Raw genomic sequence first — 27,699 nt, 5'->3', positions numbered from 1 at the left:
CCATTTTAACAAGTATCATTGTAATCTGAAAGTACGGTGATTTAGTTTGGAGGGTTTGGGTAGGTGCTGCTACTGTTGTTGACACTTATATCACGCTTTGAAGTTTGGGGTTCTGCACATAAGCATTGCATGTGCATATCATTCATGATTTTTCAAATTGCTCTTTTACCACCGATATCAAACTTAAGAAAAAGGCAAGATACACCACTACAATGTATACGGTGTAAATACCATTATAACTGCAAATTGGATTTTTCTGAATTTTCGAATAGAAAACTTCAAAGTGTGATATAAAATCAGGAAAAATTGCTACAGACCTCCAGTTTGCTTCATAAATATCTTTGGCACCAGAAGTATGGCAGGTAAGTACCTAGACGAGTTGACAATCAATTTGACGTAGCTGGAGCAATGGCACTCCAGTTGCATTACCTGCAGGACTGGTAGATGCATGCAGTAAATAGATATTCATGGCGCTACAAGTTGCAAATCGTGTGTAGGCCAAATATTTCACCACCGCTATGATTACTGCTGGCTGCAGAAGGTTTATGGATTTTGAATCGAATATTGAGGTACTCGACAGGCTTTTATGTGCGTTCTCGAATTGGTCCTGCATATAAAGGAAGACTTTTCAAGGCATGCATTTACCATTAATAAGACAAGTTGAGTGAGTTCCGATGCCATTTCCTTGATTCGCACGGTTTAAATGTATGTGTAATAGAGATCGGAAGTTGTTCCTGAAAAGAAAAAAAAGTTGAAAAAAAAAAATTTGAAATTAAAATTTGAAATAATTTTTTGACGAGCGGCGACCTTGTATGCAGGAGTTGACGAGAGTTCGAAGATTCTGAAGAGTGGCGCACCATAGTATATGCAAGAGTTGATGACAGTCCGACACGTGACGCTCCATGGTATATGCAGGATGTAATGGAGCGAGCTGTTACAATGAGACACAACCGTCGTTTTATCGCAATCGCATACAGAACTTGAACAATTCCTACTATGAAGATGACTCTCAACTCTACATAAGTTGTTTTTCAAAAGGGAGAAACAGACATCGGATTATTGATTTTTTTAAGTTATGGAGATCATCTATTCGGTATTGATCATTTACCACTTATTTGGGTGTATCTTGCTAAACGATGCAATAACTCTTGTCGGTAATAATTCACACATTATGACTTCGCTTACGGAGAGATCACTTCTTACTATGACTGTCATGATAGCTCCCATTTGATACAAAAAATTTGTATAAACGGTGCAGCCACCTCAGTAGTCTGCAACACGGTACGCGCACTCCACAACAACGCCAGAGACAAGTCAAGGCCATGACGAGATAAGGATCTCCAGTCTTCATCTACTTCCCAGCAATCTTCCATGGACAATTCACGTACGAGCAATGCTCCCCTGACCAAGCGTCGCAGACGCCATCGCCCGAACCAACGCAAACGGGCTAAACACCGCCGCCCGCCTTCCACTGACGCCGTGGCTGTGAAAACTGAATCTACCCACAATGACAATGATCAACCTAACAAACGTGTCCGGAAACAGAAGCTTACTTCCCTGAAACAGCCCGCCACAAATAAAGCTGACCATCAAACCAAAGACGCTAAGACCAAGCCCCAAGATCCCGTTACTGACACTAATGATAAAGCCAAGTCTCTTCCTGATATTCTCACAGCGAGAAACAACGAGAAGGCCACATTTGAAGATCTCCCCGTTTCCATTGTTCAATTCGTCTTTTCATTGGTGGATGTTCCTTCGATGTGTAATCTCTACATCGCCATGGAATTCTCCTCCTACGCCGAGGAGATCGCCAAACACCTTGACGATCGTGGAGTGACAGTGACGGCCGAAGCTGTCGCCACTGGCGACCCTGAAAATATCAGTTTTGCTACCTTAGCCAGGCTTCCTCCCTGTCATATCCGAGTCACGTGTAATTTGGTTAACATGGAATTAACCTTTTGGCACCTTAAACAAGTCACGGTGAAACTGGTGGACTTACACCTCAAAAATCTCGATAAACGCCGCAGACGCTTTCATCCTGACTTACAATTTCTTGGAAGCACGTTGAAGACGCTCCGTTTGGACTACTTCTACTTCTTTAACGACCGTATCCCTACCACGTTAACCAACCTTCATCTTCTCCAATGTGAAAGTTATATCGACCTTGCTGCCTTCACCAATCTCACCCATATTGAAGTCATCGGTTGCCTGGGTGTTTCTGTTAAAGAATTGCCGCCACTGATTGTTAGCCTCAAAATGAACGAGGTGGAGTTTGACGCATCGACGCTACCCCATATTGAACACGTTTTTGGTGATAAAATAACCAATTTGCCTTGGTCCCAAGTGAAGTCAGCCAAGTGGGTCAAGATTCCTCTGGGCCAACGAATGGACCAGTTGACAGAGCTTGAAATTAACGGTGGCCCGGTTGAGAAAGATGTCGAGTTTCCTAAGCTCGAATCAGTCAAAATCAAGCTGCAAGATTGCAAGAACGTCTCCAACTACTTCACTGTCGCGCAGCTCGCACAAGTAAGGATTCTCAAAGCTAAACATGCGATGGTCGAAATTTTGCATTTGCTCCAAAACTTAACCATTTTACACTGTCGGTTTCACGATGAACTCACCGAGAGGTCTCAATTACCGCCTAACTTGGTTGAACTCTCAATATCTTCGTCTGAGTCAGTGTGGGGTGTTCCTCCTCAGCTCAAAGCGTTTTCTTACACGAGCGTGATCGACTCTAAGTATAAGTTTAGGTTTAATGAGCCTACGCTTTGCGTGTATGCAGAATCAGATAACCTCAAAAGTTTGGTGATCAAAGGAGCGTCGTCGGTGACGGTTGAGTGTCCCAACGTCACTCACTTTACGTGTTGGGATCCTCGTAAGATACGTGTCGATCTCCCTAATTTGCAGAGCTTAACTTACAGAAATTCTTGCTGGCCCAGTACTCAGTTCCCTTTCAAACGGGGCTACCCTAACCTTCAGGAACTCGACCTAAGAGGGGTATCACAAGATGTGGTGTTTGATCATCCAATGAAGTCGGTTCGATTGGATGATATGAGACCACAGCGGTTGAAGTTTACCACTGACCGAGTGCACTTTAACAAATGCGAGATCCCCGCCGATACCGATATCACCGCCCGAGTCCTCAAGTGTAACTCTCGCTTCCTCAGCACCCGTGGAATCAGGTGTGAGGAGTTGTATTGTAATGAAGTTGACCAAGTACCGCCCACGGTGCAGAAGCTCTCGTTGAGTTTGAGGGAATCGTCCCCTTACACTTATATCCATGCGAAAGTACCTGAGTTATGTGGGTGCAATGTGCTCACGTCGTTGAAAATTACGGGGGGAATTTGGCACTATCGGCGGGGCTTACCGGTACCACCATCTGTCAAACAAGTGTCTATTTGGAACCAGCATTGGAACCGACGAAAGCAGCATTGGGAAGGAGTGTTCTTTGTGACCACACCGACCAGACTCGAGCACTTTGAATTTTTTGACCCTCGTTACGACAACTGTGTGGCGTTCAGCCAGCAACCAGCGTCCGTTTTCGTCGAAAACGGTTGCCCATGGGGTCAATCCGGACTGTTAGCCAGCTTTGACTCCACGCTATTGTGAACGCAATAATAAAGAATCAGTAACCTTCTCTTTCTCCTGCTTTTCCTACGTTTACATTCATTAGTGAAAATTGATGAAACAGTTTCTTTTGTGTCTATGCTCCTCTAGTCATCGCCAAATTCTTGACCACTAACTATCATTGTTCTTGATAGAGATAAATTGCGATAAGCTTAATTGGTCTTGAAAATTGTTCCTGAATAATGTGAGGGGAAAGCCCGAAATTCCAAGAATTCAACCAATCTACAGCTCAAATCATACCATGATGAAAATCAGGTCAACCAAACCAGCCTCTCATTATTTTCGGAAATATCGTATACCATCTTGATCGTCGTCGTTATTTCTGTTTTGGTAGCGGGTCACGTGCCTCATCGCGCCCTCAGTTTTTCGCCATCGCCATCACCTAGTACCGAAATCTCCCCTCCATCATGGCCACGAGAACCCAGTTTGAGAACCTGAACGAAGTCGGGGTGTTCCTGAAACTCACCAACCTGTACTGTCTTGTCGCCGTCGGCGGGTCGGAAAACTTCTACTCGGCGTTCGAGGCCGAGTTGGGCGACGCCATCCCCATCGTCCACACCACCATCGCCGGCACCCGTATCGTCGGCAGAATGACCGCCGGCAACCGCAGAGGGTTGTTGGTGCCCACCCAAACTACCGACCAAGAGTTAATGCACTTGCGTAACTCGCTCCCCGATCTGGTCAAGATCCAAAGAGTCGAAGAAAGATTATCTGCTCTTGGTAACGTCATCTGCTGCAACGACTACGTCGCCTTGGTCCACCCGGACATCGAAAGAGACACCGAGGAATTGATCGCCGACGTGTTGGGCGTCGAAGTGTTCCGCCTGACCATCGGCGGCGAGGTGCTTGTCGGTTCGTACTGCTCGTTGCTGAACCAGGGCGGGATCGTCGCCCCTCACACGCTGATCCAGGAACAAGAAGAATTGTCGCTGTTGTTACAAGTGCCCATTGTTGCCGGTACCGTCAACAGAGGGTCCAAGGTCGTCGGTGGTGGCCTCGTTGTCAACGACTGGTTGGCGGTGGCCGGGCTCGACACCACCGCCCCGGAGTTGTCGGTGGTGGAACTGATCTTCCGCTTGCACGACGCCCAGCCGGAGGCGATCCAGACCAGTTTGCGCGACACCCTCATCGAGACCTACTCGTAGTTTTCCGGAAAGGGCTGCTCTTCGCACTTGTAATGATTGCATTTATGTACGTTAATGGGACACAGGACACACGCAAAAACTGACGAGTAAATGGTTTCAATGGATTGATTGATCTACAAACTTGCATTCTTATATCGAGGACGATCAGTCCCACCTTTTCTAGCTTCTATTACCAGGGGGACGAGTTTAGCCGTTTGTTATCGTTCATAGAGTCCAGACGAATAGTTATAGTCAATCTCATCTATCACTTTTGTACTCTTTTTTGGAGAATCTAGAAATAGGTCACGCTTGGTTTTAAAATATTTGAAGGTCGAGGATTTAGTGAGGTACTCGGAGAATCGTGCGTAGTGAGGGGTGGCTTGATTTGCAGCCATCCTAAAATTGTTGGCTAGTGTAAGGTGGAGTTAAACGGCCGTGGTGGTGATTTATGACAGCGATAGGATTAAGTGATGATAATGTCTCAAAGCTTAATCTAGCCAAATAGCCCCATTATTGCTTGAACCATTTTGTAGCTATATATCGTCGGTTATGTCCAGTTTGGTGGTACTAGAGCTAATGTATAATTCGTCAGTGGATGCCCCACGCTTAATTGGGGTTGCGAGAACTGCAGACGCTTCGAAGGCATAGTCATCACTAACGGCTTAGCTTTCTCGTATTACTTAGATACACCCGTGCCGCAATAACGGTCCCGAGATACGCGGATATCGGCGATCGATCACAAACACAAACACGATCTCATCTCAAACCTAAACACCATCAAAACATGTTAATTCTATGCTACCATGAGTTACGGTTCCATAATTTTCGTTTCACTTATCGGGTGGCTTCGCCCCTATTCAACTAGACCGAGGCTCATCGCGGTGTAATCGCGACTCCGAGCATAACCGTTGGCCTGTGTGCAGGAGGTACATCCCCAACAGCGGTCCCATCAATTGGCAACCACCACCCCTTATTTAACTCCATTCTTTCCTTTCCTTTTCATATTCCTTAATCATGGTTGGTGGCATGTTAGGCTGGGGCTTCCGGGCCAATGTCCAGGTGCACATGGCGGACGACAAGCACTCGAAAGAACTCACGACCAAGGACGGGTCTCGTCTCACCCTTAACGAGCTCGTCCACCACTTGGACGTCGTTGATCCCAGCAAGAAGTTGTGGCTCAACCCGCTCTTGTTCAACGGGACGTTGCAGACGTTGTACTACGCCAAACTGGACGCGCTGCAGAAGTACCAGATCTACTACGGGCGCGAGGTGTTCCACTACAAGGACGAAGGCATTTGCTCGTTGGACTGGGTGATCCCTCCTCCTGAGTCTACCGAGCAGTTTAAGCAGCAATATAAGGAGACTCTCCCCGAAGGGCTGCCCCGGTTGCACCCGAGATCGCGCTACTTCAGTGAAGACGAAATCAAGGCCAGAACTCAAGAAAACCAGGCGGATATCACCACTCCGTTAGTGGTGATTCTCCATGGTTTGGGTGGTGGTTCCCACGAGCCGTTGATTCGCAATTTGGCCGAGAATATCGCTAATAAGACCAATAATACTTGGGACTGTGTTGTCATCAACAACCGGGGTTGCTGCCGTACCAAGGTCACCAACGGTAAGCTTTTCAACGCTCTTTCTGTCGACGATATCGGCGAAGTGGTGGAAGCGTTGCGGGCCCGTTACCCTAACCGTCCTCTCTACGCTGTTGGTTTCTCGTTTGGCGCCTGTATGTTAGCCAACTACTTGGGCACTTTGCCCGACAATTCCTTGGTCCACGCTGCTGCTCTTGTCGGCTGTCCCTGGGATCTTGTTGACCTGGCGTACCACATCCAGAACTCGCTCACTGGTCGCCACTTGTTGAACCCGGCACTCACGACTTTCTTGAACAAGATTGTCAAGAACAACTTTGCCGAGTTGAACAAGCACTCGCCCTACCTCTTCTCCGAGGAGAACTTGAAGCTTGGCATGCAACAGAAGCGCACCTGGCAGTTTGACTCGGTGTACACCTGCCACACCGCTGGTTACGCCAGTCCCTGGGAATACTACCGCGAGGCGTCGCCGGCGAGACGGATCTCGAAGATCAACATCCCTACGATCGCGTTGAACTCGACCGATGACCCTGCCGTCAGTGTCAGATTGCCCTCTGAAGAAATCGCCCATAACCCGAATATGGTGATGGTGGAGACCGATTTGGGTGGTCACTTGGGGTGGGTGCAGCTGGACGGCAAGTTCTGGTGTGTCGAAGTGGTGGAAGAGTTCTTCACCTTGTTCGACGAAAAGGTCAAGTAGTGTAAATAGGAAATGAAAATATCATAGGAAGCATTTTCTGACAATTGCTCCGAAGAGGAGAATAACACATAGATTATTCAATCTGAATGAGAAAATTAACAAATTGAGTAATAAATCCAAATCAATATTTCAAACAATTTGGATTCAATAGTCAATTGGTTGAAATCTTGGGGTTGGGATTTTATACTCCTGCATGGCTTCGTGCGGGGCGCGACCTGTGGGGAAATGGTAAGAGAAACACGCCAACTTCTGTTTGGCGTAAATCATCTAAAATGTGAATGCTCTAAGTAATTTATTTCTATATCATTCTGGAACGTCGATAGCGGACTTCTAAGTTCGGGATTTTTGGAATTTGCTAGAAGTTTCTTTCGGGGGTGACCGGGATCAATCATGTGACCTAAGATTAAGTTGTGGCAAAAATTCTTGGAACTAAATAACAACTGAAAACTACAACTCGTCAGTAGTTTTGAAACAGTTTATATTTGTGATTCACCTGTGATTTACACGAGTTCATACCACACTTACGAGCGGTGACGCTATGAAAGGAACAGTCAGTACTGTTGATAAGTCTAACCCGTCTACGGCAGACGTGAGCCAAGTTGAAGCTGTCAGCGACAAGAAACCCTATATGAGAATCAATCACGGTGTTGAATATGAGGATGAGGATGAGTCTACGGACCCGGACACCAGAAGAGAACACTTTTTGGCGTGTGTTATGAGATACCTCGACCAGGACTGGCACCCTCTCGATTCGCAACAGAATCCTCGATACACCACTGACTATGAGGAGTTGCTTGGCCAATTCGAACGTGCCTGGAAGTTCCGCGACTCCATGGCCCTGGCGTTCACGTTCTTAAGGTTTGGTCCAAAAGTGACCGTTTCCAAGGAAAGAGCTGCCATCTTTGCGCAGGCTATGGAGCAAGTTCTCAGACTTGGTCACAGTCCCGATTGGAACAACAGTAGCCATGTGCAAACGTTGTACGATTGCCGCACTTTGGAAGATTTCCAGCTGGTTTTGTGGAGATGTGAATTGATTAGCCCGGGGGCATTGATAGCGAAGATCTACTCGAGGCACCATTCCGAGCCACTGTCGGATGTTACAATTGAAAGTCTCATGGACGACTGCTTGCAAGTTCCCTTCCTCTGGTCACACGACCCATACCTCCTGTGCGCTGTTAAGGCATACGCGTGGGAGCTGGCGCTTGCCTTGGGTCTCGAGGTGCTTAAGGAGCTCATGGAGCGCATTCCGAACTGGTGGATAATCCCAAAAGCTAAGTTATCTTACAAAGATCGCATTCAGTGTGAGTTAAGGGTTAACATACGTCGTCGACCGCATCCGTCACTTGTGCCTCAATCGGCAGATCCTCAAACTGAGGATCGGACGAGAGCTACAACTAAGCAGGTGCAACATTCGGGAAACAAGGTGTCAAAGAAGAAGTGGAAAAAAAGAAGACGCAATAAGTCGGGAGATAATTGCTACCGTTGCGGTGATATCATTCATTGAATAATTGTGCTTCCCGAGCCCACCAGGGAAGAACTGATTTGATTCCGCTGGAGACAATGGTGGTGAACTCCATAGCAGCGGAAACTTTTGCAGAGTCGTCCCGATACTCGGGAATCGAGTATGAGGTCTCTATTTAGAGCCAAACTTCCCACGAATCTCTGGTACCTCGTCTAGTTGGTATAATGAAGCCAAGTGATTTTTTGAGAGAAGGTACTGGGCCTGGAGTCCAAGGACCGTAAGACCGTCTTTGTGTTTATAAGCTTTTTTCTGTTTATACAATGTCTGTAACATTTATTTCTTAGGCCAAATGGAAAAAAAAAAAACTTTAAAATTATTAACCCACAGATCGTGCGAACGGCCTCAAAATTGCCTTCACATTGTAAAAATCGTTGGTGCCATTCATATCAAAGCACGTATTTGAATAAATGCGGCATTTCAGCAAAATTTTGTCCTCCCACTACGCACAATATGATTGATTTTTTCATATAGTTGAACAACTTCCTTAACCCAATGTACCCACCATATAGTGGATGGTACATCCAAGCTTTCTTTTGTTACTGGCAGATATCTATACTGGTTTTTTCTGGAGTATAGAACTACTTGAGGAACTCAAAGGAGTGTGTATGAAAGTTTTCCACTTAGATATTTTTAATGCCCATGTTATGTTATTAAAAAAAAAAATTCATACAAGCGCAAATGGTTTAGTGGTAAAATCCAACGTTGCCATCGTTGGGCCCCCGGTTCGATTCCGGGTTTGCGCATAATTTTTGCCAAACTACTGGTCACGATGCCGATTTTTAGCCTCTAACTAATATATCGAATCATTCCTACACTGATTATTCACCCAATTTCTACTACTACGAACACACTGTACTTTTTGGCTTTTTCTCCCTTGATGTTTTTTTTCAGACGCGTGTCGAGGCGCGTGCGAAATCTTCAAGTGCTTTCTTCAACCGCCATGAGTAACTTGGTCTCCTCCCCTGGCCGGCTCCGTCTGGACGCTGCCAACATGTTCCAGTCGCTGCAGGGAGGTCCGTCGTCATCGCACGGACTTGCTCTGCACTCTGGGCTCCCTCACTCGATGCTGGACGGTCACACTGGCTCCGAACCGGCAGCCCCTTCAACCATCAATGGTGTCGGCATCCCGGGGCGTCGACGCGAAGTGAACGTACCGAAAGTCGTTGATGTCACTGGTGAACGGATGTGTACTACGTTCGAGCTGTTTATCGAGGAGTATGTGCTGACAGACCCCGATGATCAAGCCAATGGGTTTGACGGTAAAGTGTACCTTGCTCAGATCGAACTGATGCGCCAATACGAATACTATACGCTTTACGTTGATTTCAAGCACTTATTGGTGGTGGAAGACGGTGTTTTCGCTCAAGCAGTGAGGGAACAGTACTATCGGTTCTACCCGTTTTTACTAAGAGGGTTGCGTAATGCGATTAAGCGCCATGCCCCCAGCCTTCTCAATACCAATATTCTCAAAATGAACAATTTGGCCGAGGAAACGCTTCTGACAGACGATACTGCGTCGCTGAACCACGCCAACACCGTCGAACGTACCCTCCAGATTGCGTTCTTCGACATGCCTCAAATTGATGCTATTCGTGACGTGCGTGCTAGCGAAATCGGTAAGCTCAAAGCCGTTCTGGGAACTGTCACCCGGACACTGGAGGTGCGTCCCGAGTTGTACAAGGGTACTTTCTCTTGTGACCTTTGTAAGGCAGAAATCTCCAATGTCGAGCAAGCGTTCAAGTATACTGAACCTACCATGTGTCCCCTGTGTGATAACCAGCTGCACTTCACGTTAATTGTCGACAAATCGCAGTTTATCGACTGGCAAAAGGTTCGCATCCAAGAGAACGCTAATGAAATTCCCACTGGCTCCATGCCGCGACTGTTGGACGTCATTCTTCACGGCGAACAAGTGGAGCGGGCTAAGCCCGGTGACAAGTGTCGATTCACTGGTACTGAGATCGTCATCCCTGACGTGGCCCAATTAGGGCTTCCGGGGCTTAAGCCGAAAGCGGTGCGGGAGAGTGTTGCGCAAACCGAAGGTGTTACCGGACTTAGGACTTTGGGTGTACGTGATTTGACTTACCGTATTGCCTTTTACGCCTGTCACGTGGCCCTGCTTGTTAAAAAAGCTAGTGATCTTGGCCACGAAATGCAAGTACAAATCCAACCTAACGTCGAAGGCGCCACTCCCGATCAACTTGAGTTCTTGAACTCGTTGTCTCTGGCGGAAATCAACCGGTTGAAGGAGATGGTGCTGGACGACCACGTCTATTCTAAGTTGGTGAGATCGGTGGCTCCCGCTGTATTCGGTCATGAAGTGATCAAAAAGGGTATCCTTCTCCAAATGCTTGGTGGTGTCCACAAGACCACAGTCGACGGGATCAATTTGAGAGGTGATATCAACGTGTGCATTGTCGGTGACCCGTCGACGTCTAAGCTGCAGTTCCTTAAATATGTGTGCAATTTCGCGCCGCGGGCGGTATACACGTCGGGTAAGGCACTGTCGGCAGCCGGGTTGACGGCAGCGGTGGTGAAGGACGAGGATCTGGGCGAGTTCACCATTGAGGCCGGGGCACTCATGTTGGCGGATAACGGTATTTGTGCCATTGACGAATTCGACAAGATGGATATCAGCGACCAAGTCGCCATCCACGAAGCTATGGAACAACAGACGATCTCCATTGCTAAGGCCGGGATCCACGCTACTTTGAACGCTCGAGCCCTGATCTTGGCTGCCGCGAACCCCATTGGAGGGCGGTATAACAAGAAGCACTCGTTGCGGGCTAACTTGAACATGACGGCTCCAATTATGTCGAGATTTGACTTGTTTTTTGTGCTTGTTGATGAGTGCAATGAACGAGTGGATACCCAGTTGGCTCTGCACATCGTCGACTTACACATGAAGCGTGACGATGCCATTGACCCCCCGTACTCGGCTGAGGACTTGCAACAGTATATCCGCTATGCGCGTACGTTTAAGCCGAAGATGACTCCGGAAGCCAGTGACTTCTTGGTGGAAAAGTACAAGGAGTTGCGTGAAAGCGACGCCCAAGGGTTTGGTCGGTCGCTGTACCGGATCACCGTGCGTCAGCTTGAGTCGATGATCCGGTTGCTGGAAGCGATTGCTCGCGCTAACTGTGCCGAGTTCATTAACCGGGCGTTTGTCGATGAGGCTTACAACTTATTGAGACAATCTATTATTCGCGTGGAAATGGACGATGTTGACATGGAAGACGACGTTGACGAAGAACAAGAACAAGACGTTGAAATGGATGAAACGGCTTCGGCCACTCCTCAACCGGTGGCCTCCACCGCGGTGCTGGAACGCAAGAAGCTTGCCATCCCTTACGATAAGTACTTGGCAATGATGAAGCTTTTGGTCAAACACGTGTCTGACGATGATACCCGCGGCGGCGAAGGCGTCACCGGCAACGACTTGGTCGAGTGGTACTTGACCCAAGTTGAAGACAGTCTTAATCTGGAGGCTGAGTACTACGACGAACGGAAATTGGCGTTCAAGGTGCTTAAGCGTTTGGTGAAGGACAAGATTTTGATGTCGATTTCCAGCTCCGACGCTCCGGGGGCGCTGGCGGGTCAAAAGGTTTACATTTTGCACCCCAACTGCTCCATCTTGGACTTTTTCGACAAACCCGCTGCCGATGACGACCAGTAAACCTGTGATGACGTATCTGAATTTCTGTAATAATAAAGTAACACTTAGGAGATAGTAAGAGAAAGAATAACTTTAGTTCTAACATTTACATTTTTTGAGATCTACGGTGGTTTGTCTTCAATAGGTTTTTGTTATAAATTGTTGGTGTCTGAATATTGAACAAGGTGATTCTGTACTTACGTATGTCATTGCTATAGTTATAATTGCACTAGTAAGGAATACCGTTAGTAATCCGTTGGAATTCGTCGTAACCCTTGGTGTAGAACGACTCCATCGACTTCTTGATCAACCCCTTAAAGTATAACGACGCCTCCTTCTCCAGCTTGTTGGGGACAAACCGCTTGCGCAAATTTCTGATGGTGTGCTCCTTGAAACAGGGCAAACCCAGCTCCAACATTGGCTGCACCGTGCGGACAATAAGCTCCATGTACGGGCGACAGGCCAAGTACCCCTTGATACACAATTCTTCGAACCATCTGAACGCCTGGGTGTCGCTCAGACCACCCAACACCAACATCATTTCGTGGGTCAACTTGAACGGCGCCGCTTCAAACTTCACCCCACCGGGGACGATATCGAAGCAGAACCCGAAATCGATGTGGAGAACGTGCCCTTGGTCGTCGTACATGATGTTACCGTTGTGTCTGTCCTTGAACTGCAACAAGAACGAGATGATGGAGTAGGCGGCCAACGACTTGACCAAGTTGGTGCGAGCCTGCTGGAACTCAATCGAGGTTTCCGGGCCGAACTTCGAGATGTAGTACTCGTACAAGCCGTTGACGGCTTCTCTACCCATCATATCTCTTGAAGTGGAGTTGGGCAACACGTCAATCACACCACAACCGGGGGCAGTAGCAGTAACCCGGTAGGGGAACACGTAGAGGTCAACGCCAGCGGCTTCCCAGATCAGTCTGAAGATAGAAATTAGTTGCAATGCCAACACATCTTGACGACAGTCGTCACCCACTTTGAAGATAGCACTTTGCCATTTCTCAATCGGGTAGGTGTGAGGCTTACCATTGGAGTCAAGTTCAGTGACATCCTTCTTAATCTTGAATGTAGCCATGAACGGAGCCTTAGCGTGCGATTGCAACGGCTTACCCAGTTTCCGGTTGATGTCGACGACCACCCCGTCAGGGTTCGAGGGCAAGTACACCCCTGGCTTGACGACAATGCGGGCCATTTCCTCGTCGATCTTGTGCTTCTTTTCCGCCTTACTCTTCTTGATGTAGGGCTTAAGCTTACCCGAGATATCCGTAACTTCAGCAAAGAAGTTGAACTCCAATTCGTAGTAGTCAAAGTCCTTCTTCGAGAACACCTTCAACATTTCCAGCTGGATGCGGTCAAGCGTTGGTTTAAGCGGGTCAGGGTCCGTCAGGTCTTCGTCACGGTACAGATTGGCCAACATGTTCCAAATGATCTGGTGAGCAAACAACTGCGACACTTGAGCCGTTTCCAAGATGAACCGTTCAACATAGCCCAAGTGGTCATGACGCAACGACTGGACAATCTGGGGCACGTAGAAGAAGGTGAGGTTGACGTCGTGCGACTCCAACAGTCTCATCGAGTACTGCAAAATGTAAGGGTCGTCACCGAAGGGAGGCAAGAACATGGTGATGGCGTCGATCGGCAGCAAAGCCAGCCACCACAACAAGTGGTGCAGACACTTGTTGGCGCCGCCGTGGATGCCAATGAAGAACTGGACGGCGTCAGGGTACGGGGTCGCCGGCAACGGGTTCTTGGTGATGATGGCCTGGAGCAAGTCGTCCAAGTTGCGTACTTTGTAGCGCAAGGCCAAGTTGACGGCCAAGATGGGGTCGAGGGCGTACAGCTTCGTTACCACTGCCGATGAGATCTGGGTATTGCCGTCAAACTGGCCTACCGTTTCCACGGGGTCCAGCGGCAGCAACCACACGGAGATGGTGTTGATTTCGTCGTCCAAGAATAAGCGTAAGATGGTACGCTTCAGCTCTAACCGTTCACGCTTCCAGCACTCGGTGTGAGACACCAACACCGCGATCTCTTTAAGCAACGAGAAGTCCAGCTTAGTCTTCAATTGGTTAGGCCCAAACGGCATTTGGGCCCGGTGGCGGAACCACGAGAGCAGCGCGTCCAACACCGTTTCCGTCAATCTCACCATCAGCCGCGTCCCCAACTTGATGTGGTACAGCAACACGTCGTAGCCAAAGCGGACTAATTCGAACCGCACCCCGCGGGCGTAAGGGTGGTACAGCGCGTGTTTCAACGCCCCCAAACCGTCGCTAACAAACTGAGTGTACACCTTAAGCAAATGGTCCAGCTGGTTCAACGTCGCCTCAAAGCTCAGAGCGAACATGCGGATGATCTTAAGGTGGGGCTCAAGCATGGTGTCGACGTAGGCGGCGTGGCGTGAGACTTGAGTGTAGTTCAGCGGCGCGTACTCCATCTTGGCGAATTCAGGGTTAGGGATGTCGAACTCCTTGGAGAAGAGACCCTGGCAGTTGACAATCAGGATGTTCCAGTGTTTACCGATTTCGGCGATAAGCAACGGCGGCAACAGCAGTTTCTTTTGGATTAATGCGAACCAGATCAGGATGGCATAGCCAACAATCTCCAGCTCAAACATGGCGAAGGGCACTTCAACAAGGTAGCGGCACAACTCACCGGTATTGTCTTTGCTCACAAGTACGGTACCGGCAATATCGGCAAGTACTCGCTTCACCTTAGCGACATCGGCTTCGCCAGTGGCCCGGTAGTGCTCGCGCACGGTAAACACCAGCTGGCGGATCTCGTCGATGCTGATGTTGTCGTCAAACACCGACTCGACGGTCAGGTTCATCCACAGCAAGTTGTTGATGAACCGGGGCAAAGTGTTGAGCTTAGCCACGGGGAATCTCAGCACGTGCGAGAGCTCAGGGTCCAGACCGGTGACCAGCCCGGCTAATTCAAGGGCAAACGCCGAGCCAAATTCAAGCAGGTCGGGGCTGGGGGCACGCATGATCTGCAAGTACTGCTGGATCAACAGTTTGACGTCGATGGCACACTTGCGGAGGGCGTGGCGCAGGTACAGCTTCGCCTTGTCGTGGAGGCGGTTGAATGTCAGCTGGCGCCACAGCATCTGGTCCAGCAAAAGCAAGGGGATGCCAGTGGTCCGGGTAGTGTGCTTGGGCTGCAAACTGTACTGGTGGATGTCATCGTCAACCAACGAGTCCAGCATCACCGTCAACAAGTCAAACATAGTGAAGAGCAGCTCGCGGTGGGCTAACGCCAGCGGCAATCTCAGCACGAGCTTATCGCAGCAAGCAAAAGCGGCGTCCTGAGTCTCGGGGACTCTAAAACAGGTGAGAGTCATCAATTTCGTCAATTGGTGGGCGACGGCGTCGCCACTAAACTGGCTGTTGGCGCCGCAGCGGACCAACCAGATGTAGTCCTGGACAATCCGATAAGCGATGGGCCCGATGTAGATGTCCACACCGGAGATCTTCATCAGCGGGTCGCTCAAGTAGGTCAAAATCGTCAGACAGTCGCCCAGTTTCACCCGTAACAGCTCGACGAACACTGTGGCCAGCAAGAACATGAGTTTGGCGTACAGCAACGTTCTGGGAACTTCGAAGATCTGGCCAATAATATGCTTGTGATCCTTCAAGTTGTGGTTACTCAGCCCCTTACGCAAGATGGTGTTGAGCTCCAACGACGTCTCGGTACGGTCCCACGAGAGCTCCAGCGCCAACGGAGGCAGGTTCAGTGCCATCCGCTCGAGCTCGGGGCCGTGGCGCTTGGCGACGGCAGTGGTGATCGAGTAGCCGTGCACCACCATGTTGAACCAGGCGTCGCGGTAGAGACCGACAATCTCCACTCTCAGCTGGTCCCATTGGAGGGGCTTCTCTCCCTTGGCAGTATTGGGTAACAAGTTAGCCAACGGCTTAAGGTAAAGAGCGATGTGCTCGCCAATCTCAGAGATCTCGCCGTGCAGACGGTGGTGCTCCAACTGATTGACTTCCCCTTGGGAGATGATCGCCAAAAGTAACTCCTTAAGGTAGAGATAGTAAAGGTCACCTTTAGTCTTGGCTAAGTTGTGGCCCAACGTTACTTCAGCGTCGTTCAAATTGCGGAGCAACGTCAGTTGTTTATCGACCCAAGCATCCAACGAGAGTCTAAAGAGCAAACGGGTCATAATGATAAACTCCTTTTCCGGAAGCGAGGGAGCCACATTGACCATCCCCTTGAGCAATAAGGGACCAATCACCAGTTGCAAGTACAGCGTCTTCTGCGACAAGATGGTCACGGCAAGCGTCAGCACCACTTCGTCATTGCACCCTTGGCAAATCTCAATGATCCCCGTAATCAGGTTTTCGCATACCACCTCGTAATCGTCTTCATCGGTGTTGAACGTGCCTTCGCCGGCTAAGTGCAGAGTATTGGTCAGCACCCGGCCCAACCGGTTCAGGTCCAGCCGCGACAAGTGGGTGGTCTTTCTCCGCAAGATGGTGGAGCCGTTTTCCTCGACAAACAACAAGTTGGTGAGGGCATAGATGGTAGTGATCACGGCGTCCTGGTGGAGCACCCGCAGCGCTAACCCCACTGCCCGCAGCGCCTGGAGACAGTAGCCGGTATCGAAGTTAGGGTTGGCCGCAAGCGCCGTGAACAGGCGTGTCAACAGCGACCCCACCGAGTCGTCCTTAAACACAAGAAGTGCCCCTAATTCAAACGCGGTGAGGCCAAGATCAGGGTCCAACATCACGTCCTTGATTTCAAGACAGTTCTTAAACAATTTGCGGGCGACTTTGACGTCGACTTGGTCGCAGAACGTGCCACACGCCACGATCTGGAGCGAGTACAGCTTCGCCATGTACCCCAAACGCAACCGGTTGTAGGTCAGATAGACGATATACTCTTCGCCTTTATCCAAGAACTCAAGCTTGCGGATAGCGACTTCGGAAAGAGCCCGGATCATATCCATGTGAAACGACAGCACGTTAGCAAGGGTCTGCGGGGCGGCTTTATCGGTAGCGGTAGCTGCCGCCAGCTCCAACAACTCAAACAACATGCCGTGAGTCTTGTACAGGCCTCTCTCGCTGGGGAAAAGGCACAGGCGGACAACATTACACATCACCATCGCCAAGTACTCCAAGTACAAGATGGGAGAGAAATCGGAGCAAATGTCGCGGTCGAGGAACACGCCGTAGTCGTGGTGGGCCTGGTCGGTGTAGATGTGGTTGGAGTACGTTTCGGCTTCCTGTAAGAACTCATAAGTGTCGATCTTAGCGTCCAAGTTGGTGAGCAATTTGAGGGTGGAAGTGTCGATAGCCAAGAAACCCGCTTCGACAGTCAACCCTTGCATGTATCCAAGCAACGTGAAGTAGTGGGAGAGCTGGAGTTTCTGTTCAAACACGTGATCTTGGAACTGGCGGAACACGGTGATGACATCGTTTAAGTACTGGCGGTTACACTTTTCCGCCAAATTGATTAAAGCAACGGTGAGCTTCTCGCCAAGGTACAGCCACGGCAGGGCGATATCCTGGCGCAGACACACGTTGGCGGCAAACTGTTGTTGGGGCAACTCCAACAAGTAGACCTTGAATTTCGCCACTAACTGGTCGACAAGCTGAGGCTGGTGGATGGGGGAGCTGGTGGCGTCACAGAGACCCACCAAGGTATCGAATTCCTTCGGTCCCATGGCGACATTGGCGATTTCCAGCGCTTTAACGAGGCGGTTGAAATCATCGTTGGTAGTGGCGGTAGGGGCCAGCGGCTCGCTCACGGCAAGCAGAGCAAGCTTGGCCAACGCGTCCTGGCGCAACTTGCCCGGAGAAACACCAAAATAGTCCATAGCTAAGGAATTCCGTCAATGGCTTCTGGTGCTAATTGGTTAAGGAGAAATTGTGGGGGGGACCGCGGTGCTGATTTATTTCGCGAGGGGGCACGCAACCCGGTTTCACATGGCTGATTCCCCATTAGGAAGGAGGCAACTGGGTTACGACGAAAGTAAGAGATAGAGTGGGAGTAAGCGGGGAGGGTGCCCTTCAACCGAGGGTACGAGTTTCTTTTGCCAACCGTAGGTGGAGTAAACGGTGGAGTAAACGAGGTGATTGTAAAATGCACCACGATCCGAGATAATGTAAGTGTGCCTGTCCATTTGTATTTAATACTTATAAGGCCAAGAAGCCACATGACTAAGATGACTACAAAGACAAAGCCTGTAAATCTTTCAAAACATCTATGAAACAAACCTCTTATTTGAAACAAACCTCTTATTTGAAACGATCTAGTTTTATTCTGAAATCATGGTAAAGTTGTGAATTTTTCGCGGTGCTGGTTCTTGACTATCCTCGTCCTGTGGTTTTCCCCGGTAGGGCTGGCTGTGCATCGGGGAGGGCGCGCACCAGGCGCATCGAACCAGTGTGGCCACGACTATCGCTTCCCCATCGCCGCGCAGTCTAGACCCACCATGCCGTTGTGTGGAAGCGCTCCCAATACGAGTACGTATTTACCAAAGCATACCACCCAGGTATTGTCGTTGCTGATACTGTTCGCGCCGTTTTGGCCCGGTTTGTCAGCGTTGTTTTGATCTCTACTAACACTCTTAGTCCAGCGCAAAATCGTCATCTTGGGGGACGGGGCGTGTGGCAAAACGTCGTTGTTGAACGTGTTCACCCGAGGCTACTTCCCCCAGGTCTACGAGCCCACCGTGTTTGAAAACTACGTCCACGACATCTTCATCGACGGCAAACAGATACACTTGCTGCTCTGGGACACCGCCGGCCAGGAAGAATTCGACCGGTTGCGGCTGTTGCTGTACGCCGACACCCACTGCATCATGTTGTGCTTCTCTATTGACTCCCCGGACTCGTTGGAGAACGTCCAGCTGAAATGGGTCGGCGAAATTACCGACCACTGTGACGGGGTCAAATTGGTATTGGTGGCGCTCAAATGCGATTTGCGGCTGACCGACGACCACGACGACCCCCACCACCCGGAAGACGACTCGTTTAACCCTTACGGCGGCCAGCAGAACCCAAGACGGTTGATTACTTATGACGAAGGGTTGGCGATGGCGAAGAAGATCGGCGCCCTCAAATACATCGAGTGCCTGGCGAAGAAGAACCGAGGGGTCAACGAAGCGTTTTCTGAAGCCGCCCGGTGTGCGTTGCACGCCAGGCCAGCGGGTCTGAACGAACAGGAACCGGAAAAGAAGGGGTGTGTCATCGTGTAAAATGTACTAATAAAATGAAGGGGCAGTGCCCCTCAGTGTTATGGCAGTAATTGTAGTGCTTCAAGATTCAGCCGTGTCGGTAACAATAGGACGTCTGCTTATGTCGGCGGTGACATAATCAGTCTTTATCAGTTTCATCAAAGATAAAGAAATAGAGCTCCGGAAAAATAGTTTGAATTGATAGACTACTTGATTGATGATAAGGCCTTTCTAGAGTGAAACTTTTCAGGACTAAATCACGGTAATAAATTTGCTTGTGATAAGGAAAACTTGCGACTTTGCTAACAATAAGTATATGATCGTTTTTGATCAAAACTGCAAATTATATATATATTTATTTGATCCAAAATCGATAGTCGTCAGCAGATCATTGATTTCTACATGATTTCGTGGCTTATGATAGGTTTGGTTGCTATCTCGAGGTCTGGAGTCCGCATGGCTATGGGACTTCTAAACGAATCGAAAAGCAATGCTTTTACAACTTTATAGGATCCGACGTTAAGTTTCTGTGATACCTGGTAAGATCATACTCAAATTTTGCATGTTCAAGGATTGGAAGCATTTGAGATATAACGGTTATGGCCTGGCGATTGACTCAAGTTCCTAATAGATCGGCTAAATCTTCTTGACTGTAAATCCATCTTATACTACATAGCATCAATGAATCACTCGCTATCTTCAGTTTAAGGCTGGCATTAACTTGAAATCGACGAATGTAATCTATCAATAGTCTCCACTAATAATCACGCAATTTACACTAAGTACCAGCCTTTTACTCTCATCATACTCTCATCACAATCATACAACGTCCCACACTCATCCGTAACCTCGTGATTATTGTCATTACTATATACATGATGTTCACTTGAAGGGGTCGATCTTCTCCGTCCGCATGTCCCACACGTCCTCGCTCAGCCCGCGAGCTTTATCCTCCATCAACCGCTTCTTATAGAAGTTTTGGATCTTGGCCCGCTGGTCAAGCTCCTTTTCCAGCATCTCCCACACCGGTTTGTTTTGCTCGGTCATGGTGCCGTTAGTGATGGCAAACCAGAACTTTTCCCGCTGGCGAATACAGGCATCGTAAGTACCATAGCGGTAGTACAGTTTAATCTGGCCACCAAGGGCAAAGCACCCCAAGAGCTCGTCCAAGGCGGTGACCACCAGTAACGAGCCCGGGTAGTCGTTGATCGACGTCAGGTCCAGGATCGCCTGGGTGATCTTTTGTCGCCGTTGTTGGACTTCCTCGGGAGAGTCCTGGAAAAGCTTCCAGATCTGCTGGAGCTCAGCCTCTTCGTTATCTTCCTTATTCGACATTCAATTAGATTTAATGCTGGGATGGTAGCGCGACAACGGCGATGGTTCAACTAGTGTTTCGAAAAGGTGAATTGATGGTGCGCGCGCTTTATACAGGACCAGGCAATTTTTCACTTTCATCAACCTAGAGGATGTTCCAATTCGGGTGGACCAAACCGTGGACACCCGTGGCCCTAGCGCTGCGGACGTTGTCCTACCTTTCCAAGTTGGCGCCCAACGAAGGTGCCACCACTGCCTATAAGCGGCTCGGGCGTGGTCCCGCTTCCAAGGGTCAAAAGTCCGGTCGGGGTCAAAAGGGTCAAAAAGCCCGTGGTAAAGTGCCCCACTGGCTCGAAGGGGGTCAGACCCCGTACTACAAGCGGTTCCCCATTGTTGGGTTCAAGAGACCTCACCGTCGCCACTTAAATGACTTGAATCTCGAGAGAATTCAAGAGTTCTGGAACGCGGGCAGAATTCCCTTAAAAGCGGGGGAAACTTTGACCATCAGAATCATGAGAGAGTGTGGTTTGGTTACTGGTTCGTTGCGTGACGGGGTTAAGGTGTTGGGTGTCGGTAAACAAGAGTATAACGTACCGTTGAAGATCGAAGCCAACCGCGCTTCCGAAGACGCCATCGCTGCCATCGAGGCTGCCGGTGGTGAGTTCACCGCTCAGTACTTCACCAAGTTGTCGCTCCAGGCCCACGTGTTCCCGGAACGGTTCTTGCTCAAGAAAGGGTACGTGCCTTTACCCGCTCGCCCCACCCACCGCAGAGACATCGAATACTACGCCAACCCGGATAAGCGCGGGTACTTGTTGAAGGACCGGCTGCTCCTTTTGGACCACATGAAGCTGGAAAAGCTGACGGGCGTGCGGTCGCTGAAGAAGCGGTCGGCGTTGGAACTGCAGTTGGACGCCGCCAGCGAAAAGCACTACGGCGACTTCACCGAAAATAAGGTGGTGTCGGTGCACGACTTGTAAATAGCTAATGGATACACGGATAAGACGATGGTGTAGTATGATCGATAACGATACCCAATATCCTCTCATCATTAGCAGCTTGAGATCCATCGCTACGAGGAGTAACTCAAAGAATTTAGTATCTTGATCGACTCCCAATTGAAGCGATTGAGATTCGGTAAGTGGTTGATACCCGCAAATAACAGAGATTTGTTCGAAGACGATCCAGATATTGAACAGAAAACTAGTCTAACCTAACGTAACATTTTGACCGTATAGAACGCATTCATTACTTATCAAACGTTGAATCGATCAGTGTTTCAACTCATTTATCACGACGAGGGAATGTCGAGCTCTTTTGGGCTAAATTCACTCTGGGTAACTTGCACCACTGGCGAGTGTTTTGAAGGACATAAATGGCATGTACAGCTTGGCGATCGGTTGTACATTCTCTCTGTAAAACAGATCATATTTTGATCAGCATTCTTTAAGTTCCAAAAGTTTAAATTTACTCTGATGCACTGGTAAACATTGTTTCCTAAAGCGACTTGCGCCTAACCGATGAATCGTCGTGTGATTCTCATCCGAAGAAAATGTCAATGAATTATTTGAGTCTCACTTCGTGACAATGTTGACGGACCTTGAGTATTAAGCAAAATGAAGGTAAAGTCCCACAACCGAACGAGATCTCGTCATTTCAAATGAAAATGTAAGCGGTGATGGTCTAATTGTAGGAAGGCTTTCGCTTCTAGCATTTATGCGTCATGATTGAAATTCAACAAAAAGTTAGGAAATTAATTTACAAATTTACAGAATTCGCAAAAATTTCCGAAATTATTTCGATTTGTTCATTTTGAATCTATAATTCCGTTATCTATCGTAAAACTCGTTAGGCCGACTTGTGGGTGTCGACCAACTTGCCGGCGGCGTCCTCCTTGATGTCGCCCAAGTACTCGTACAACACCGACAAGTCGCGGTCGGCGATGTCCTTGTGTTCACACCCCTTGTCGTACCAGTAGCGAGAGGTTTCGCCCAAGTACAACGGGCGGTGGTACTGTTCGGCCGAGTTCAACGCCAACACCAAGTCCTTACGGGTCAACTTGGTGACAAAGCCACCGTGGTAGTCAGCATCCGAAGGCAATTGCGCTTCGGGGTAGACGCCGGGGATGGGGCAGTTGTCGACCGACGCCCACGACTTACCGGTGGACACGGCGATGATCTTAGCGTACTTCTTCGGGTCCAAGCCGAACGACTTAGCCAATTGGAACGAGTCACACACGGCCAAGTTGGTCACGGCAAGACAGTAGTTGTTGGCGAGCTTAGCCCCCAACCCGGAGCCGGGGTTGGCGCCACAGGCAAAGATGTTCTTACCCATCTTGTTCAACAAGGTGACGAAACCGGGGGCGATCTCGGACTCGGTGGCCTTGGAAACCATAAACGTCAACGTCCCGTTTCTGGCACCAGCAACACCACCGGACACGGGGGCATCGATGAACGAGAAAGCGGGCACTTCCTTAGCGACGTAGGCAGCAGCACCGGCAGAAGTGGGGATATCGATGGTCAGAGAATCGACGAAAGTGGTGGGGTACGAAGTGTTACCGGCAGCTTTGAAACCGGCGACCAATTCCTCAGTAACGGCTTTAACGTGCTTCCCTTCAGGGACCATCAGCACGATATAGTCGAAGGAGTCGATCTTCCCGAAATCGCCAAGCAGGGTCAAAGCGGTCAACTTGTCCTGGTTTTCGGGCTTTAATTGAGTGACGTTTTGCACAAATTGATTAGTCGCCTGAGGCACGGTGTCAAACACGTACAACTTGTCGGTGGCGTCCAATTTGGAGTAGATGTGGCGGGCCATGTGCTGGCCCATTTGGCCGAGACCGACAAACCCGTAGTTGGCCTTGAGGGGAACGGAGCTGGAGAGAGAGCGCACGGAGGTTCTGAGCATGGTGGTGCAGTGGTCGGTGTATGTGTGTGGGGGGGTGCCTCCTTAAATACTTTTTCACGCTTCGGTTACTCGTCGGATTCTTGTGTGGGGTACGCGCCAGGCACCGGCGGTTACTGGCGGCACTTCTAGAGGAGACAAAGCAAACTGCTCTAAAGAACTCTAAACACTAGTTAGACTTAATCTTGATTTTCTTCTAATGGTCCGTTGGTTTTAGTTGAGATTAGGTCGGGCTGTTTGGTCATGGGGCTGGTGGTTAGGGTCACGAGGGTGACACTTAGACGCCATGCCCTCGGATGAACGTTTGTGTAATTCGTATTTACTGTAACGTTACCGCCTGATTCCAGTTTGCCATTAACCTCCGTGGGTATTAGCCTCCAGATCAGCAGTAACCGACGGGGGCCCCATTTTCCATTGCCGATAGTCGCAGATACCCCGGGAATCGCCCTCCCAATTGTGGGGGTGCAGAAAGCTTCGGACAACAGTGATATTTGACTATAGACTGTATTATTGATGTTTTGTTGATGGTTATTTCATTGATTGTAAATCGCTCGTGACCGGGATCGACAAGTGTTGGTGGTGGGTGTCGTGGCCCGAAACCCACCCGCGATTATTCCGTGGCAGGTGACCGTGGTAGTAACCGTGGAACCTGGGGAGGGGTAAGGCGCGGTGCGCGCGCGCACGCCCCTCCGCCTTAAAGTGGTACAAACTGACCTAAAGTATGGAGGCCATTATGGGGAGTAATGTGGTAGGAAATAACACCTAAATGATAGTGCATCGGAGTGTACGACATCTAATTCATCAATGCCGTGGTTTAGTCTTCGATTTTGGTGGTAAACTCGATCAGTTTGGTGCTATTGTGTATTGTATGCTGAAAAATAGCAACAGTTGTCGGACTTTTTTCCAGGTTGACTGCCAGGGGCTGCGAACCCCGGTACCGGCATGCACCCATACGTGGACGCCAGGCAACCACCGCCTCTCAAGGTCATTTTAAAGAGGCGTATTTGCACCTCTGCTCAATTGTGGCTAATATCTCGATGACGCCATTGTTCAAACCCCGAGCATCGGAGGTAGCGCCCCGCGCGATCACTGATTAGCCGCTAACGCCCTCCACTGCCTCAGACTCCACGCGATAATAAAGGCCACAAAATCCCCTGTCTTTAAATCCAACCATTGTCCAAAATCACGACTGACCCCAGTTTGTTCCTCCCCCTTTTTCAGCCGTGTCGCCATTGCCTGCCTGGTATCGGGCGACGCCGTGAACGCCGCGTTTGTTTATCTATGTCTACCCCACCGCGGCGCCGTGGCGCCACTCCCCACACATAAAGGCACCAATTTATTAATTGAACCACCATAATGTCATCAGCTCAGAGCTCGCAAACCCCGACCAAGACCACCTACGGCTTGCCCAAGCCGCAAGCGGCTTACTATCCTCACCCCGGGTCGAAGCTCTATGCCGATAAGCAGTTATACGACAAGATCCACCAGGCGCCCAAGACAAAAGTGCTGAGCCACTTGTGCGCCCCGAGACTGGGGATTGCCGTGAAAGTGCCCGCTCGCTCAGTGTTCCGTCTCGTGACTCCCGAGGGACCCCAGGTGTGTGATCTTAATATCTGGAACGCCGATAATCCCCGCGAGAGGTTCTGGGCAGCGAGAACCCGCCAGATTCATCTGGCGCACGTGCTGACCCATGACCGCCTCTGGCTGAACTTACCCTATTTACGCCCATTAGTAACGATCACTGGCGACACGTTAGGCGGGCGCCACGACGAACACGGCGGGCGCATTAACGACACGTTGGGGACGCGGTGCGACCCCTATATCGAGAAATTGATCCTGGGCGAGGACGTCGACTTCCACTGCCACCTGAATCTTGTTAGGGCGGTTTTACCGTTTGGCTTAACTGAGTTTGATGTCCACGATGTGTTAAACGTGTTTCAAGTCACGGGGCTTAACGAGTACGACCAGTACTTTATGGAGGCCCTGCCGGCGACTAAAGGCGACTACTTTGAGTGTTTTGCCGAACAGGACCTCTTGGTGGCGATTCTGGCGTGTCCCGGTGGCTCGCTCGCCAATTGGGGGTGGGGTGAGGGTGAGGACGATTATGAGATGAAGGACGACTGTAAGCCGTTGCTTCTCGAAGTGTATAAATTGGACGATGAATCCGTGCTTGACTCGTGGTCGGCCCCTGAATATGCTCCGTACAAGGGTGCCCACGGCCTCCGTGACTCAACGAAGTAACGATAATAAACTCTAAGCCCTAGACTTCCCAAAGTAGTAGTATTTCCATTAGTGGTAGGCGTTCGTTGATACTAGAACCAATAAGCGAAAATGCAAAGAATTAGTGGCATTGATTGTAATAGGTTAAAGCATTTGCCAGAACCAACTAACAACATCTGAAACTGGTAATCGAGAACTAGGGGTCAATTCTAGACTTCAGTGCTTCGATGTATAACTCTATAAGTATCTATTAAATAGTACCGTCGATCGATTGGCCCACCCAGTCGCTAATCATATCGTTGGTAATGAAACCGGCGATATCACTACCTTTATAGTGTAACCCACCTTGTTGAATACGGTCACGCAAAAACTCCACCAGCAGCTCGATGGTTTGTTTCAGCACTGGGCCTTTAGTGTTGGTAAATGTCAATTCCATGTTGTCAACGATGGCTCCCTTAGCCACGTCAAACTTAAGCGAGAATCCAAGCTTTTCATTAGTTAAAGTATGGGTAAACTTGGGAGTATGGCCAAGTCTCCAACTATCGTCTTTGAGCTTCTTGGCAATCTCCAATACTTCTGGTGGGATATCGGTAGCCTTAGAGATGGTAATGGTATCGCAGTGCTTGCTGTTAGCCTCATAAAAGTCACCCAACCCCATCATATCGTTCTGGTCAATCGCCAGTTGCATTTCATCATCCACTTTAGCTTCGCTACCGAAATGGCGTTCAAACTCAATGATCACTTCATCGATGAACCGTTCGCGATCGACATGAGTGTTGGTGACGGGAGATTTCACCAGATCAATCGATTGAGTCTCGATTATGCCCAATGATGGATCACGGGCTAACACACCCCGCAACACCTCCAAGTTAGAGTTTAAAAGCATGGTGCCGTGGTGGTAACTGCGTCCCTTCGATATTTTGTATGCTGAGCCACTGACTTTGAGGTTATCGGCTTTAGTCACGATATCTCCGCGGTCATTGACTTTAACTCCCTGATGCAAACGATTCATGGCATTGGCAACTAGCTCAGCGAAGAACATGCGGTCAAACTCTTGTTTCGAGGTCATAAACAGGAAATTGATGTTCCCTTGGTCGTGGACGACGGTGCCGCCGCCAGAATTGCGCCGTACGAGTGTTACTCCAAGGCGATTGAGAGCGGGCATGTTTACCTCCTTCCACGGGTTCTGGTTCTTGCCAATGACCACGCACGGCAGGTTGACGTAGAACACAAGCCGCTTCAGCGAAGGGGGCATGTTATGGTAGATATAGTCCTCTAGGGCGAGGTTGATGAATGGATCATGATGACGCGATACCACCACCGTAGGAGTCTCTGAGGTAATAGCCTCAAATGGGAATGGTTCAACAACAGCTTCTTCAACTGATTCAGTAGTTCTTTCGATGTCATGAGGGTTAGGAATAGAAACATTGGTAGTGTTGGCAATTTCGTTTAACCGCACCAATACCTCCGAAAACTGCTGATTGTGCTTTTTCAACTGGTCCACCTGTTGCTGGAGCTGTTGACGAAGCTGGCGGGCCTGTTCTATTTCCGTTTGCAATTGTTGTTGAGGCGGAGACGGCGGCTTAGCGGGAATTGCCGAGGACGGCTCGTCGTCACCGAGCTCCTGGAGGAGGGCCAGCGTCGCTCCTAAGCCGGAAAGGAGGTTAGCATTTGCTGCCCGGAAATGGATGGAACGAGTGGTTTGAGCTAGCGGCACCGTGAGCCTTCGGGACGACGCTAGCATGCGATTTTGGGTATGTGGGTTTCGATGGGTGTTTGCAGCACCAGCCTTTCTGCGAGGGAGTCCTCTGCAGGACGTAACGTCACTCGCGACTTCGACCGCCCAACCAAAAAA

General features: G+C 49.5%; 12 protein-coding genes across 12 annotated transcripts; 8 read left to right on the top strand and 4 right to left on the bottom strand. All coding sequences in view use genetic code 12, as the record gives it.

Annotated features, from left to right (window-relative positions):
* Positions 1–1,371: 1,371 nt before the first annotated feature.
* On the top strand, positions 1,372–3,609 carry DIURU_000128 (uncharacterized protein; the record flags this gene model as incomplete). Its single annotated transcript, XM_034153805.1, has 1 exon — positions 1,372–3,609. The coding sequence occupies one exon, from the start codon at positions 1,372–1,374 to the stop codon at positions 3,607–3,609; it is 2,238 nt and encodes a 745-aa protein (XP_034015073.1).
* A 425-nt stretch (positions 3,610–4,034) lies between these two features.
* DIURU_000127 (translation initiation factor 6) lies at positions 4,035–4,772 on the top strand (the record flags this gene model as incomplete). Its single annotated transcript, XM_034153794.1, has 1 exon — positions 4,035–4,772. One exon carries the CDS (start codon positions 4,035–4,037, stop codon positions 4,770–4,772), a length of 738 nt encoding a protein of 245 aa, XP_034015072.1.
* A 993-nt stretch (positions 4,773–5,765) lies between these two features.
* Positions 5,766–7,040, top strand: EHT1 (medium-chain fatty acid ethyl ester synthase/esterase; the record flags this gene model as incomplete). The annotated part of the gene is made up of 1 exon (XM_034153784.1): positions 5,766–7,040. One exon carries the CDS (start codon positions 5,766–5,768, stop codon positions 7,038–7,040), a length of 1,275 nt encoding a protein of 424 aa, XP_034015071.1.
* A 538-nt stretch (positions 7,041–7,578) lies between these two features.
* On the top strand, positions 7,579–8,544 carry DIURU_000125 (uncharacterized protein; the record flags this gene model as incomplete). Its single annotated transcript, XM_034153773.1, has 1 exon — positions 7,579–8,544. One exon carries the CDS (start codon positions 7,579–7,581, stop codon positions 8,542–8,544), a length of 966 nt encoding a protein of 321 aa, XP_034015070.1.
* Positions 8,545–9,502: 958 nt separating this feature from the next.
* MCM6 (MCM DNA helicase complex subunit) lies at positions 9,503–12,238 on the top strand (the record flags this gene model as incomplete). The annotated part of the gene is made up of 1 exon (XM_034153762.1): positions 9,503–12,238. One exon carries the CDS (start codon positions 9,503–9,505, stop codon positions 12,236–12,238), a length of 2,736 nt encoding a protein of 911 aa, XP_034015069.1.
* Positions 12,239–12,446: 208 nt separating this feature from the next.
* STT4 (1-phosphatidylinositol 4-kinase) lies at positions 12,447–18,047 on the bottom strand (the record flags this gene model as incomplete). The annotated part of the gene is made up of 1 exon (XM_034153751.1): positions 12,447–18,047. One exon carries the CDS (start codon positions 18,045–18,047, stop codon positions 12,447–12,449), a length of 5,601 nt encoding a protein of 1,866 aa, XP_034015068.1.
* A 987-nt stretch (positions 18,048–19,034) lies between these two features.
* RHO3 (Rho family GTPase) lies at positions 19,035–19,430 on the top strand (the record flags this gene model as incomplete). Its single annotated transcript, XM_034153740.1, has 1 exon — positions 19,035–19,430. One exon carries the CDS (start codon positions 19,035–19,037, stop codon positions 19,428–19,430), a length of 396 nt encoding a protein of 131 aa, XP_034015067.1.
* An 861-nt stretch (positions 19,431–20,291) lies between these two features.
* DIURU_000121 (uncharacterized protein) lies at positions 20,292–20,744 on the bottom strand (the record flags this gene model as incomplete). Its single annotated transcript, XM_034153729.1, has 1 exon — positions 20,292–20,744. The coding sequence occupies one exon, from the start codon at positions 20,742–20,744 to the stop codon at positions 20,292–20,294; it is 453 nt and encodes a 150-aa protein (XP_034015066.1).
* Positions 20,745–20,875: 131 nt separating this feature from the next.
* On the top strand, positions 20,876–21,703 carry MRPL10 (mitochondrial 54S ribosomal protein uL15m; the record flags this gene model as incomplete). The annotated part of the gene is made up of 1 exon (XM_034153718.1): positions 20,876–21,703. The coding sequence occupies one exon, from the start codon at positions 20,876–20,878 to the stop codon at positions 21,701–21,703; it is 828 nt and encodes a 275-aa protein (XP_034015065.1).
* An 868-nt stretch (positions 21,704–22,571) lies between these two features.
* Positions 22,572–23,627, bottom strand: HPD1 (Hpd1p; the record flags this gene model as incomplete). The annotated part of the gene is made up of 1 exon (XM_034153706.1): positions 22,572–23,627. The coding sequence occupies one exon, from the start codon at positions 23,625–23,627 to the stop codon at positions 22,572–22,574; it is 1,056 nt and encodes a 351-aa protein (XP_034015064.1).
* A 1,353-nt stretch (positions 23,628–24,980) lies between these two features.
* On the top strand, positions 24,981–25,865 carry DIURU_000118 (urea carboxylase-associated family protein; the record flags this gene model as incomplete). Its single annotated transcript, XM_034153695.1, has 1 exon — positions 24,981–25,865. One exon carries the CDS (start codon positions 24,981–24,983, stop codon positions 25,863–25,865), a length of 885 nt encoding a protein of 294 aa, XP_034015063.1.
* Positions 25,866–26,094: 229 nt separating this feature from the next.
* On the bottom strand, positions 26,095–27,588 carry DIURU_000117 (putative lipoate--protein ligase; the record flags this gene model as incomplete). Its single annotated transcript, XM_034153684.1, has 1 exon — positions 26,095–27,588. The coding sequence occupies one exon, from the start codon at positions 27,586–27,588 to the stop codon at positions 26,095–26,097; it is 1,494 nt and encodes a 497-aa protein (XP_034015062.1).
* Positions 27,589–27,699: the final 111 nt, after the last annotated feature.

Source organism: Diutina rugosa, assembly GCF_008704595.1.
Source record: "Diutina rugosa strain CBS 613 chromosome Unknown scaffold15_size221551, whole genome shotgun sequence".
Lineage (NCBI taxonomy): Eukaryota > Fungi > Ascomycota > Pichiomycetes > Serinales > Debaryomycetaceae > Diutina > Diutina rugosa.
This window is presented reverse-complemented; position numbering and strand designations above follow the sequence as displayed.